This window comes from Culex pipiens, chromosome 3 (genome assembly GCF_016801865.2).
Source record: "Culex pipiens pallens isolate TS chromosome 3, TS_CPP_V2, whole genome shotgun sequence".
Classification (NCBI taxonomy): domain Eukaryota; kingdom Metazoa; phylum Arthropoda; class Insecta; order Diptera; family Culicidae; genus Culex; species Culex pipiens.
In genome coordinates, this window is record NC_068939.1 from 99,903,164 (window position 1) to 99,917,524 (window position 14,361).

General features: G+C 40.8%; 2 protein-coding genes across 2 annotated transcripts; both read right to left on the reverse strand.

The window, feature by feature from the left end:
* Positions 1-4,740: 4,740 nt before the first annotated feature.
* Positions 4,741-10,889, reverse strand: LOC120421917 (uncharacterized). Its single transcript, XM_039585218.2, has 4 exons — positions 10,400-10,889; positions 9,624-10,339; positions 8,961-9,564; positions 4,741-4,763 (listed from the first exon to the last, which is right to left on the reverse strand). The coding sequence occupies exons 1-4, from the start codon at positions 10,803-10,805 to the stop codon at positions 4,741-4,743; spliced, it is 1,749 nt and encodes a 582-aa protein (XP_039441152.1). The 5' UTR covers positions 10,806-10,889.
* A 1,068-nt stretch (positions 10,890-11,957) lies between these two features.
* LOC120421899 (antigen 5 like allergen Cul n 1-like) lies at positions 11,958-13,009 on the reverse strand. Its single transcript, XM_039585197.2, has 4 exons — positions 12,811-13,009; positions 12,522-12,753; positions 12,295-12,460; positions 11,958-12,241 (listed from the first exon to the last, which is right to left on the reverse strand). The coding sequence occupies exons 1-4, from the start codon at positions 12,958-12,960 to the stop codon at positions 11,995-11,997; spliced, it is 795 nt and encodes a 264-aa protein (XP_039441131.1). The 5' UTR covers positions 12,961-13,009; the 3' UTR covers positions 11,958-11,994.
* Positions 13,010-14,361: the final 1,352 nt, after the last annotated feature.

Below are 14,361 nucleotides of genomic sequence, written 5' to 3' on the forward strand. Positions count from 1 at the left end.
GTGAAGAAGGCATCTACAACATAGGTGGATTAAGTTAGTTTTTTCACTAACTGTAACTGCTGCACTAAAAAACTCTTGTTTGCCTAGTAATAGATGGTAAAATACCATGAATTCATACCAGAATCATGTATGTGGAAGACCACAGGAATACCAAAATCTGGTGTTCCAAGGGCGTGGGAATACAACCCAAAAATAAATACCAAAGTTTGGTATTCAAGCAATGTTTAAAAATCTGGATTACCCTAACTTGGTATTGCAATGGTTTAATTTTTAGGTCTTATTTTACTCTTAAAATAATTGTTTTGGTATTGTTGTGATCTTCCACACACAAGAATTCGTATATTGCTGGGCAACCAAGGGCACATTTTGGTCTCTGTTATTTGCCCAAGTAATACCAAAATGTGGTATTCCCGTGTTATTTATCCTGCACGGGAAGCTGTAAAGTGCAATGCTGAACCGTTTAGCTTCATTCATTCTGAGAAGATATAAATAAAACGTCCGCACTTCTGTTTACGCGTTGTCAGTAATTTAGATGCGTTTGATAGGGATTGGCACAGCTCGAATGATGAGCGATTTGAGTAGGGGAGGGGAAAATGCACATGAAAAGCTAGATTGCGTTCGAGATTTTGTTGAGAATTGGGTAAGCAATGTGAGTCACATTACACAACCTGCAAAAATTGACAATTGTTCAGGTCAACTCAACCAATTCGATCGCATTGAACCATACAGTCTAAGTCTAACTAAGAAAAGACACAGAAATATATCTAATGTTGACTTATTGGCTTAAAAGTTTTAGTTAAGGATTTGTAGTAAAGCTCCAAAACATCCAAGAAATTTTTATTCTTTGTTTTGATTTGTGTGGAAAATAATATACTTTTGACGAAGAACTTCGTCTTAAGGCTCTAAACAGAGTAGCAATCCAAATCCATCTCGGGACGGGCTATTCAAGTATGTAAAGTCCTTCGCCATGCTTGTTATCCTCATGGCATTAACACTGCACCTTTTTTTTCAAAACATTATTCGTAATGCACGAATGGTTGGGAATGTTAAATTAAACTTCAAAGTTTAAGTTGCGTCTAATCTAATGATCGCTTAAATTTAACGAGTATTGCACTGCCCATGTTCGCATAAATGTCCCATATGCAAAAACAGCATGCTGAGAAGTTTGTCCCACACATAAGGCTACGTGTTAAGTTTTCGTGAAAAAACTGGATTTCCTCCTGATTTCTAGAATAAAGTACTGGATATCATTCCTTTGTGGACCATCATTCAGTGAGGTACTCCTGGATTTTAGCTCCTGAAAAGTGCTTAAAAAGTGCAAAAATGCCTCAGGGCAAGAAAAAGAGGCGGTCCTCACCAGCAGGATCGGCAGATTTGAAGAAGCTAAAGAATGCCGAAGCGCTACCTGCAAAGCCAGGCAGTTTGAGCAAGGACGCTCAAAAATTGTCTGGAAACCAGTTCGCTACCCTCCCTGTGGACGTGAGCGAGAAGGAAGAATTTGAACGACGGGAAAAGTTGCCACCCATTTTTGTGAAAACATCGTCATCGGACTCGGTGCGAAAGTGGCTGACCGGATTTATCAAATCTGGTGCTTTACGAGCTTCCATTCGCTTGTGTGCTGATGGACTCAAAATTCTGCTACCTACCAGAAAGGATTACAACTACGTTCGGGATTTCCTGAACAACACAAAGATTGAATACTACAGCCATGACGATCCAGGTAAACGCCCCATGAAACAGGTCCTCCGAGGCCTGTACGTCATGGATGTGATTGTGTTGAAAGAAGAGCTCAAATCTCTTAAGTTGAACGTGATCGAAGTCTTCAAGATGACGAGACACAACAAGGACATCAAGTATCGTGATCAACTGTACCTGGTTCATCTCGAGAAAGGATCGACAGCGCCGTCTGAGCTGAAAGCAGTTCGGGCAATTTTCAACATCATCGTGACTTGGGAACGTTATCGTCCAGTGCACCGTGACGTGACACAGTGTTCGAACTGTTTGCAGTTTGGACACGGTGGAAGGAACTGTTTCATCAAGAGTCGTTGTGCAACCTGCGGAGGTGAGCACAAAACTCAAGCATGCGAAACAATCAACGAGAACATCGAAGCTAAATGCTTCAATTGCGGCGGCGACCATTCTACCAAGAATCGAAGCTGCCCAAAACGTGCTGAGTTTGTAAAAATTCGGCAGCAAGCGACGACGAGGCACCAACGAAATCGTCGCAAAACACCACCAGCATACACGGACGTGGATTTTCCTGCTTTTGCGTCACCAGGAGCAGGATCTACTCGAGTGGTTCCAAATCTGCAGCCATTGCCGTTGAATCAGCGGCAAAGAGTTACAGAGCATACAACACCTCCAGGCTTCAGTCAGCAACCGAGGGAAAACCAACCAACATCAACGGGTGAAGGCAGTAGTGACCTGTTTTCACCACAAGAACTTCTGAACATTTTCATCGAGATGACAACAACTCTGCGTGGGTGCAAAACTCGCCAGGAACAAGAAAGAACTCTTGGAGCATTCATCTTAAAATACAGTTCGTAGTTTACTCGTTCTAGTGATTTTGAATATTTCAATGGATTTTTTTTCAGTTTTAGGTTAGGATTAGCGTTAAAGTGATTTTTTTTTCTTTTTTACCCAAATGTATTCAATTCAATGCAATAATGTAAAACAATTTGAAGCAAATAAATAAATGTGATCAGTTAATAATAAAACGAAAAATACAACAAAGATGAAGAGCATTAGGCCATACCACTTATCATGTAAAAGAAATGTAATTATTATAAGAATGTTCAATAAAGACATATTTAATTTCAAATTTCAAAAAAGTACTGGATATTATAGGCTTTTCTGAAAGAGCACACGATTTTGAACCAAACTGCATCATTAACTCAAAAACGATGAAAATGCATATGGGACATTTATGCGATCATAGGCAGTGCAGTTTTAGTAAATTGATTTTGTATTTCAAATTTATAAAATATTTGTTATTTTTTTTTGTATATCTGTAGAGGTTTTAAGTGATTTTTTTCATACGTTTGGCATGACTAAAAGAACATTTTGAATCACAAATCCATACTAGCCTATAACACGGCGTGCTTTCTGGGCAGACTTTAACATAAAAAAATAGTCATCGTTACTTTCAAATGAATTTTTTAAGGCTTTTCTATGCTTCAAAGTGCGAAACGCTCCAGGAAACGTTTCATCTAGAAAATTTTTGAGATATAAATTTTTATGTTTTTATTCTAAATTCCTGTATTATTTATTGGAAACATTTAAATTTATGCGTCAATTCTCATCTAAATGTATAAAATAAGACAAGAAACAACTTTGTAAAAGCTTGTAAACCGCTAAGTAGGATTCATTCAGAAATTAAATTGGATCATAAAAGCATCCCTTTTCGACTTATCTTCGAAATCATTCTCGAATACTAGTAACCATTGACCGTGAGACGAATTACGAGTCCTGCCAAACGTACCACCAACTCCACTGAAGCTGAAAAATCCGTCAACCAATAGATAGATGACGACGTTGCGACGGAACCATTAAACAACCAAAAGAAGCAGAAGGAAAAACGCGGGTGGAAAAATTCAAAAGAGATCATCGAGAGAAAGAGAGGAAAACGAGAAAAAAAAGCTGCGCGCGCTTCGTGTGAGGAAAACTCAAATTCAAACACCAACAACTACGTTGCTAGTAGCCAGTAGTAGCTGTTCCGGGCCACAGACACTAGCTCACCAACCAACCCGAATCTCACGAAACACACGAAAACTGTGAGCCGAAATCCCCAAGTCGTCGTCGTTCGCGACCAAGTCCAATGCGATATATTTTACTCTGTTTCTTCGAGCGTTGAGATTTGCACACAAAACGTGTTTTTGTGTTCAGAATTTTTCGTTTTCACAAGATTTTTTTTTTTGCTGTTGCTGCTCCTTTTGTTGGGTTTAATCCTTGTTTTCCTTTTCCACGTTTCGTTCTGCCGTGGTCCTGTACGATTTTCCTTCGCGCCACACACTTTGGCGATTAATTGGCCGTCGCGCACGCATCGCATGATCCCGCGCGGAACATACGCGTAACAAGTGCTCTCGATCGCGAGTCAGCTCTGGACCAGACCAGCTGCAGCATCCAAGTGCAGGTGCATTTTGATTTGGGCCCAAAAACGCGGCTTCTCAGTGACAACGGTTAGGCGGTTTAGCCTAGTTTAGTTCGAGGAAAAAAGGAAAAGATCCATTTGTCAGACGGGATGGTAAAATGAGATATTTTTGACATTGAGCAAGTGAGTGAGTTTGAGGGAAGAAAAAATCTGTGAAAGAAAGCGAATAAAAACCGAAAATTGTGCTCGTCCACGAGAAAAATTCTACAGAAGAGAATTTTTACTTAGTGCGGCTAACGAGAGGAGGAATGCGTCAACGAAAATTTTGCTATAAATAAGCGTGATAGTACATAAGTCGAAGGGAAGAGACCGGTGTCTGTACAGAAAACTGCAGCAAAACTTTATGTTATGATCATCTGACCCTGACTAACACACGATGGACAAGGACAAAACCGACACTGGAAAAGGTAAGTCGAAAGATCAGACCCGCACAATTCGCAATCTAGTTCCAACTCTAACTATCCTACCGCAAAAAGTTTAGTTTTTCCTTCCTAAGCTTCCCAGCTATTCTCCAAAGTCCTCCCACGAAAAATAAAAACCCCATCCAAGATGAGTAGATTCGAGGCCACCTGCAGAAAAGCCTCCCTAGCTCAGATGCTTCTGTACGTGGCACCTGTTGTGGGTAAATATATATCGCGTAACGTTCGATTTGTTGGTTCCTTTGCCCATCACCGTCGTCATATTTCTCTCGATGTTCTAAAATTACTCATTTTTTGTTTGTTCTCTCTGCTGCTGCTCTCCGGTACATCATCAACAAATCAACCTCACCAGGCGTTGGCAATGCTGGCGCTAAAAGATTTTAACTGTTGTCCACAAATCATCGTGCGGCTCCATTGAACATAAAAGAAAATCCAGGTCGTAGTTTGCCACACACCCGCCACCGTGTGGGCGATGTTGTGCAACACGGAGAGAACGGCCAGGGCAAATCTAAGAAAGTCTTGGTTGATTTAACAGCTTTTTTTCAACAATCAATTGTTGATTTTGTTAACCCGACATTGCCGAAATTGATTAGTAAACTGTCACTGAATCCGCTTTGTAAATGCCGGCCCCGATACTCTTCACGGGTGTTCTCTTCAGGAACATGGAAAGATTTACTTACACTTGTGACACGTCATACATGTTGTTGAAAAATGTGATTTTGTTTAATTTTCCACAAATTTTTGTTGATACATATTTTTTATTAGCAATTCCACCTGTTGTTTTCGAAAATATACTGATTAAGTCGGTTAAACCATTGATTTGAGCTTATTTTAGTTTGTATGTGAATTGCACACTTGTGACACGTAGTACATTTTGCCTTCCTCACTGAGGTAAAGCTATAATCCTACTCGAAAAATGAACTATTTTAAAACAGTTCGTAGACCTATATTCATGCATACCTATCGACTCAGAATCGAAAACTGAACAAATGTGTGTGTGTGTGTGTGTGTGTGTGTGTGTGTGTGTGTGTGTGTGTGTGTGTGTGTGTGTGCGTAGTCCCATTGGTGCTCAAAATTCTTGCCAAGTTTTTTCGGCACTGGCTGATCCGATTTGAGTCAAACAAGAATTGTTTGATGATCCGATAAGTAGTTCAAAAGTTACGTATAAAAAAGTGTCAGAGTTGAGAATCGGATGCTGGAATTTTGAAGCCGGATCTCACTTATCTATGTGTAAACTATGTCCGAATCTATCATCCGACCAATCGTTGGTTAGGTAATCAAAAGACCTTTCCAATGCGTCCAAAACATTGAAGACCTGGCAACCCTGTCTCAAGTTATGGCCACTTAAGTGATATTCATGAACTTTTTTGAAGCCGGATTTCACTTAAAAGTGTATGTAATCTATGTCCGAATCCATCATCCAACTCATCGTTGATTAGGTCATCCTTTCCAATGAGCCCATCTGGCAACCCTGTCTCGAGATATGACAACTTAAGTGATATTTTTGTACTTTTTTAATGCCCAAGCTTTGTCCGGATCCATCATCCGACCCATCGTTGGTTAGGTAATGAGCCTATCCCATGAGTCCAAAACATTGAAGATCTGGCAAAGCTCAGTCTCAAATTATTGACATTTGTGTATTTTTTTATTGAGAAATAGATGAAATTTGTGTCCAAATCATCATATCAACAAATGTTGGTAAAAAGTAAGGAAGGCACTAACCACATAGGTGGATTAAGTTAGTTTTTACTTTCAAAAAACACTTGTGACGCCTGCTTTTCTGTTTTTAGTTACATTGTATACCGTAAACTGGGGTCAATCGTGACACATGGGGCGAATTGGGACAGCAGTTTTAACCATGTTGGAGTGCAATATTTTGATTTTCCTGGTTGGTTTCGGCCAACAAAATGTGCACATCCATTTCCAAATTTTAAAGCTTTAAGTGCTCTAGAAACTGCTGTCGCTATTTAGACTGAAGTCCCGATTCACCCCAGATTACGGTACTGTAATTCCTAGTAGGTGTCACTAAATTAGTTCATAAAAAAAAATATTCAAGAGTCGTGTGGTGTTCGTGGGGGAGATCGGTGGGCGAATCGACACCCGGGGGCAAATGCGCAAGAAAGAAGTGGAAGCTTCTTGAATTTATTGATAGAAGGCATCGCGTCCTCGTGTATATATTGAATTTCTGTAGTTAAGCCAGTTGTTCTTGGTCCGGACTGGACAAATTCGTGGTGAAGTTTGTTGCAAAGCAATCGTGGGCGAAGAATTTCATGAAATCGATTGAAACAGTTCAGTGTATCAGCACTATTTGAGGTTTACATGATAACGAGGGCCTCGTGGCACGGTGGTTAGCGGCTTCGGCTGCCGATCCCTAAGTTGCTATGGGGCGTAGGTTCGATTCCCGCTTTATCCTCCTGGCCTTCTATCGGATGGGGAAGTAAAACGTCGGTCCATTTGCGTAAAAGAGGTTTTGGGTGACTCACCACATAAACCTTCGGATGCCTAGAAATGAGCAGAAACTTGCAACAGAGCCCACAAAAGACCCGGGGGTCGTTAAAGTTAAAGTCTGTCTGCCTGTGTGGATCAATCGGACCGCGCACTGGACTCACAATCCAGAGGTCGCTGGTTCGAATCCCGAGGCGGACGCAAAAAATTCTAAGTGTAAAATATAGGTATTCGGTGCACTCTCCCCGTGCCATACCTTCACACTTAGGAGACCCGGGAGGCGGAGTCTTGTCGCAAAAAGAACGATACACACCTGTGGATCCGTTGACGAAACCGCAATGTTTAAGAGGGCCACATTATAAGGTGTTACGTTGATTCCATATGTCATTAAAGTGGATTGCCTTGCCATGATAATGAATAATACGTTACCTAAAATTTCATTTCGTTTTGAAAGCCCTTCCCATAGCATCGTTGTTCGGATGGCACGCCGACGGTAAGAAGTAAAAAATAACGGGATTGAGTATATAATTAAGTCCTTCCCAAAGCGTCGACGATCGGAAGGCAACGATTATGTTTCACTTTCTGGTCATATCATCTACCAATAATGAATCGTTGATCGGAAGGCACGCCGCCGGTTTAGTTCATTTAAGTTATTGTTTTGATTTCATTAAAATCGGTTACGTGGTGTCCTGTTTTCTTTTCGTTTATATTCGTTGGTCGTGATAATTTATTCCAATTGGCAGTTTTAGTGTTTACTCATCAAAAAATCGATTTTATGAAGAGTAAAGCGTCTTAAATTTACTATTTTTGGAATTTGCTCGCGTTATCTAAATTGTACAAACAGTAAAAATATACTGATAGGTCCAGCCCATAGCACTACTGCTCGGTTGACACGCGTTCGATTCAAAAACTTTTTATATAATCAATTATGTATCTTTCCGCAGCCGGCTGCCTATGATTTCAAATTTTCAACCGATAAACAAAATGCTCATGGTTACAACACTGCCACTCGTGAATCCTGATCCATACCTATCTACCAACCCCCTCAAAACTCATGTGATAACGTCATGATTCGAAATCCGGACACTTAGTTACATATAATTTTTGTTATAGCTGGCAAAAAATCATGTAATAAGTTGGAAATATAGAAACATCATCAGGATGCAGACATGCATTTGAACGCTCGGCTCTTGCACTTCTTTAAAAGAACGTACGTCAAAGTACTCGAGCTTTAATGTGCAAAGCATGCTTTGAATGGTTCAGAACAATGTTCTGAACTCGCTTACGAGAACGCGAGCCGTTCTTTTAACGGCTCTTATGGTATTTGATTTAGTTTTCTTGAAATTAAAAGTCTTGTTATATATTTTGGGATGAATATCATAATTTTATTCTGCAGATAGTAAACAAACACTTATTTAAGAGGGTTGAATATCATGTATTTCCTCTACCAAATAACATCAGCAACATTGAACGCAATTGAAATCAAAATAATGTAAAAAAATCAAAACTTCAAATCAATCAACTCGAACAATACAGCATTGAGCTTCACAAGAAGAATGTTAGTCAAATTTTCGTTTCCCAAGCGCAATCTCCTGTCACTTAGTATCAACGCAAGCGAGTTGAACGATCTCTCCACGGATACCTGCGTACAAGGAACTGCTAATGCAACCTGCTCAAGTTTTTTCTTGCAGTCCCAAAACTCGAGAACGTCGTCATCACAACTCACCCTACACACAAAAAAATATTTCCGAATGTTACATCATTTATGATGTAACACTTTTGCACGTCATTAAACATTTAAATTTAAATGCAATTTGATGTAAATTTGCGACAAATTATACGTAAAAACATGATTTTACGTTTGATTCAACCGTTTACGTCGAATCTCAAGTTTACATGAACTGAGTTTACATGTGATTCATTTTTTCCGTTTCGAGTAAATTCACATATTTTTTTCTGTGTAGGTTGCAGCGAAAGCTCGTGAAGTTTTTGTTCAATATTCAAGCATTCCGGTGATTTTGTTGGAGACTTGCGTCGCAAAAACAGTTCCATTTTCGAAGGTTGGCTGGTAGTAGAGGGTGAGCTGGTGGTCACTGTGGTTCGTTTATCCTTTGGAGGTGCGTTTGGTTGGCTTTCTTGGTCGTCCTTCAGGCTATTCCAAAGTTCCAACAGATGATCTACTGCCACTTTTCGATCAACATCGGTCAACAACTCTGATCCATGGAAATTTACTCTCGGGTCCAAATAAAGAGCAGCAACAACCGGAGGTGAAAACAGTTTCACTCGTCGACGGTCCATGTGTCTGATCAAACACTTTGCCATGTTGCTCGTTGAATCCTCAAGCTCGAGCCGGCAGGTTTCCCAAGCGAATAGGAAATCGCCCATCGTCATGTTCTCCTCCTGCAGTTTTTTTGTCGCGATAAACACAGGCTGGAACACCGCCGTAAACGACCAAATGAACGTCCACGTGGATTTGCTGATCAGCGCTTCCTTTTGGTTTGACTTAAGCAGATCCTTGATGAAAGTCTCGTTCTCTTTGAAGTACGATACCTAAAAAAATGAAAGAAAAAAATAGATAGAGCCAAATGGAAAGACGATATTATACTAACCATCTCGAACGCTGAATTCCACCTCGTTTCGACGTCGAGGAATGGCAGTTTCTTCTTTTCCATTTTGAAAGACGCCTTAAACGGAAACTTTCTCAAAACCTTCACGGCCGAGCGAACGTTGACGAGGTGCTTCTTGAGATTGCATTCTTTTATACAATCGTGCACGGTGAGCTGCAGAGTGTGTGCTGCACACCTCACTCCTCCAAGCAGAACACGCGCTTTGTCGATTTCGTCGTCCTCATCTTCAATATTTCCCGCTGTTTCGTCCGAGTTCTCCTGGCCGTCGTCGTCGCTGTGGATTTCCTCATTTTGGTCCTCACCTTCGTCTTCGAGCTCTTCATCGTCAGACTCGTGATCGCTTCCTGTGGCCCTCATCTGCATGTAGCGCGCTATTTCCTGCTTCAGCAACTCGACCGCTTTTACAAAGTTCGCTCCGTTATCCGTCGTGATCGTATATATCTGCCGAAGGCTCAAACCATACTCTGAAATGAGCTTGATCACTTCAGCTTTGATGTTCTCCGCCGTGTGGGCCACTTCCAGATCGATTAGACCGAGTGTGCGGATGACCAGCTTCTTCTGGTGGAGGAACTGGACATTAATCCCAAGAACACTCCTGCCGCGTCTCGATGCCTCGTCCATTTTCAAGCAGACCCTCTTCCCTTTGAGCTCACTTCTGACGAACGACCGGAACTGCTTCGCCACATGCTCTATCCTTTCTGAAAGTGAAACAAATAATCAATAAATAACAATTTAACAGAATTGACAAAATATATTACCAGTTACGTTGTTCCGGTTCACGTGGTTTATCCCAAGACCGCTCTCAATCCGCGAAAAGACATCCTGGACCCCAGGGGCCTCAAACACGTTGAGGGGCATACCCGCGACGGTCGTCATCTTCACGCATGACTCGTAGAAAAGCGCTTCGTCCATTTCAATTTGAATCTTCCGCATTTTCCTGGGCGTTGGGGGTGGCTCTTCAAAAATAGCTCCGTATTCTTCTACATGGATCGTTTCGAGGTGCCGCTTCAAATTGCTGGTTTTGCTGCTCTTCAACACGGTTTTGCATAACTTGCACCTTGCCGATCCGTCTTCTCCTTCTTCAAACTGGTTCTTGATGATAGGTGTTTGAGGACACACACTGCGAGTCCTTTTGTGGACCGCAGAAGTTGATGGCAGAGACATCTTTCGTCGGTGACAATCAAACGCGATCTGATAAAAAATTTCAACTTACGTTCTGACACGGGGGTACTAAGATCAGTTTGAACATAATGTTCGCGTACTTTGATTAAAACCACCATTAGGAGAACGCGAGCGACACGCGTGCCGTGCCGATGCATGTCTGTCAGGATGTAGTATAAACAGTCAGTTTCAAGAAAATGCATGCAAAATATGTCTTTTGTAACAATTTTTCATCAGAATTTTAAAATTAAAATGACTTGTTGTGCTTCGAATCCCGGACACTGATAAAAGCTGATTCGAAATCCGGACACTTTTGCTTCGAATTCCGGACACTCGATTTTACTTATGAATCGCACAAATTTGGACTGAAATGTTAGTGAATGGCATTCTTTAGGTCTCCAATAAGCTGTTAACATCAAAACAATCGATAGTTTATATAAAAATTTGCTAGAATTAAAGGAAATCAAAACCATAAATTTCTACTTTGCCTTCCCGGTGCTTCGGACGCCTATGAAATATTTCAAGTGAAATGTTTCGCATTTTTGGTAAACTTATAATTTTATTGTATTAAATTGTTTTGGCATTAACTACAGCGTTCAAACAAACTTTAAATGAAAGTTCATGTTGGAATTCATCAAATAAAACAGTTTTGACATTCATAATGCGAACTTATATCCTAATAATTGATAAAACAAGACGAAGTGTCCGGCTTTCGAAGCGTCCGGGAATTCGAATCATGACGTTACTTTGTCGGAGATGCACTCGATTGGGCGGTCTCTATTATTCAAGTATCGGACTAACATTCCCACACGGGGAAAAAAGAGTTCCCAAAATCGTGAATTGTTCGAGGTTCTCATTTTCATGAACGCTTGTTCACGATTTTGGGAACTCTATTTTCTCCGTGCATCCACTTTCCCGTGATCCTACAACTGGTCGTGGCCGGCGCCGGTATTGATCAGCATGATAGGGGCCTTTGAGAAGTTGCGAAGCGAGGAAAAATAGCTCCCACTCATCTTCCTCGGCTCGTGGATGTAACTTCTGGAGGTCCTGGTCAATAACGGAGTAGCAACTGCGGTGGGCACCTATGCTTATGCTTATTGTTGTGAAAATATTCAACCTCAAACTTTAAAAATCGATTTACTCTACAAATTGCGGTTTCATTGAATTTTATTGAACTATAGAAGAAAACTATTTATCTGTAATCACACAGTGCTGTGTAAACCTTGTGACACTTTCCAGAACATTGACTACACGGCTGCCCTTCTCTATAAATTGCCTGTCCCAACAAGTTGGTGTTTGCATAGTTACAGGCCAGGAAAATCTGCGGTCCAGTAAGGTGCCGACTGTGCTGCTTTGAATACATGGTTTTAGTTTGAACCGCTATCGCACAACCCATATGAGTTGAGACATCTCGAACAAGAGCCGTAAAATGGCCAATCCTGTAATAGAGGGTGGAAATATTAGGCAGTTTTCAAGCGCACAACGAACTCACATTATCTCTTTCGGGGGTTCCTTGTACGAACGAATGTATTCCATAGATGCATCAACATGCTCCTTGAACCATGCTTTGACAAAAGCCTTCAGAATCAAGTTATACGTTTCCAATTTTGGGTACTGAAAGCGGTTTGCCAAATTCTGCCCCGCCCAGAAAAATTTCACTGAATCGATAAAGCAAAACATTGATTAACTTGTAAAACGTTGATCCTGACTCGAAACAACCTGTACTCCGGCATTCGTCGTGTTCCATAACGCACTGTTTTACGTTCAGTTCGGCCAAATAAGCCAGCTCATCGTCCCAATCCATCAGTGACATATTTGAAGCCTTTTGATAGCGGTCCAGCTTTCCGGACGCCAAATGATTCCTAAGCCGGTTATGCATCATCATTAGAAGGTTCTTACGTTTCGTTGACATTGGCACCATCTTGGGTTTCACACAGGTGCTGTTAAAAGCCTGCGAAATTGGTTTAGTATTTGGAGCTTTTAAAAAGTCGTTACAACTTAATCTTACTCGAGTTGTGTTACATCCTACGTGATGATAAGTGTCCTTTGGACATAATCCTTTAACACAGTAATCAGGAGTTTGTTGGGCTAGTGTAATTGTCGTCAGAATTTTGAAGAGAATTATCACAAGAAAAGTTGTACTGTCAAAACAAAACATTTTCTCAAACTACGTTCAAGATTAGCAATGATCTGGTTTATATCGAGCGATATTATTTAAATAGTGCGCTGCAACTATTATATATCAGAAGACGTTTGTTGCTGTTGATTTATTACTGATAATATATAACTATGATCAAGTCACTTTAACACCAGACTGTTGATTCAGGTGAAATTTTGTTTATTCTCTATTCAGAAGAAAACACTGTAATTGATATCAATCACAGCGAGAAATTGAAATTGACTAGTCAGTTTTTTAGGGGACATTGGTAGGCCTTTTCAATCGCCCCTAAAAAAGTTACATGAATTAGGTCGAGAGAGGAGGAGTTTTATAATTTTTTTTAAACGAGGCCAAATTAGTATCGTCTTGCCAAAAATCATAGCTTTTTAAAAAAAAAATTATATATATCGATGCCTCTGTGCTCTCTTGTTCTAAGCTTGCTGGTTTTCCTATCTAGTTAGCATAAGAGAGCACAGAGGCATCGATATTTGTCGGCTTATAGAACAAGATCACTATTCCTTGTATCTTCAAGGTTTTGTGAATTGCTTAAAATCTTTTTGAATTGTCTTGTCACCTTCGCACAATCAAAATAAATTTCTCATGGAAGCCATCAATGTGTACTCACAACAGAAACACACAAGTTCAATGACTAATGCCAGGCATAACTTTAAGAACTGCACCTTCGCTTCGTAAACCCAAAACTGTGAGACACAATGTCACGGTTCACTGGCCAGAGCTCAAATCTTACGCCCGATTGGTCCCAAACAATTCCCAGGAAGTCGTCAGCTCGACCTCCTCCTGCTGGGAGACATTCAACAGTTGTCTTTCGCTAGTGTAGTGGTTCAAACTGGAACTCTGGAATGGCTAAAAAAGTGGTGTGCATCACCACTGTAATCACGATCGTTTACAAGGTGCAAATCACCACCAGTTTGTAAGGTGATAATTCGTTTTTTAACGAGTGTCTCACGTGTCCGGCGTGAAGCATCTATTTGAACGTGGACACTTTGCCAGCCATGCTCGTTAGCAGCAGCTGAACAACCCGTCCGTCAGTAAGTAGTCAAGTATATATGGCTTACGTTATTATGTACGGTAGTGGTGTGTATTTGGCAGACGTTGTACGCGAACCAAACGGTAGCCGGTTCCGAAATATTCTAATAATAAAACACGTTGTTGCATAACGAAAAAGAAAAAAAAGTTGGCTACGGCCAGAGACAGCAACGAATACACACATGTTGTAGCCGAAAATTCGCCTTTGAATGAGGCAAAAGCGGTTTATTTTCACGAAAAAAAAACGGAAGATTATTTGCGCCACTCATTCAGATTTTCATGCCTGGCTTGGTTCGATCACTTGGTATGTGTGGGAGAGAAGTGGCAGGGTGGCTGATCAAATCACATTTTAGT

Excerpts from the sequence above, each read along its gene's own strand:
- LOC120421917 (XM_039585218.2), bottom strand. The coding sequence starts at position 10,805 with ATGTCTCTGCCATCAACTTCTGCGGTCCACAAAAGGACTCGCAGTGTG. Across the intron at positions 10,340-10,399 it reads GAACCGGAACAACGTAACTG|AAAGGATAGAGCATGTGGCG; the intron begins GTAATATATTTT and ends TTTCACTTTCAG. Across the intron at positions 4,764-8,960 it reads ACCTACACAGAAAAAAATAT|GTGCCACGTACAGAAGCATC; the intron begins GTGAATTTACTC and ends TACCCACAACAG.
- LOC120421899 (XM_039585197.2), bottom strand. The coding sequence starts at position 12,960 with ATGTTTTGTTTTGACAGTACAACTTTTCTTGTGATAATTCTCTTCAAA. Across the intron at positions 12,461-12,521 it reads CGACGAATGCCGGAGTACAG|TGAAATTTTTCTGGGCGGGG; the intron begins GTTGTTTCGAGT and ends TTATCGATTCAG. Across the intron at positions 12,242-12,294 it reads GAACCCCCGAAAGAGATAAT|GATTGGCCATTTTACGGCTC; the intron begins GTGAGTTCGTTG and ends CCTCTATTACAG.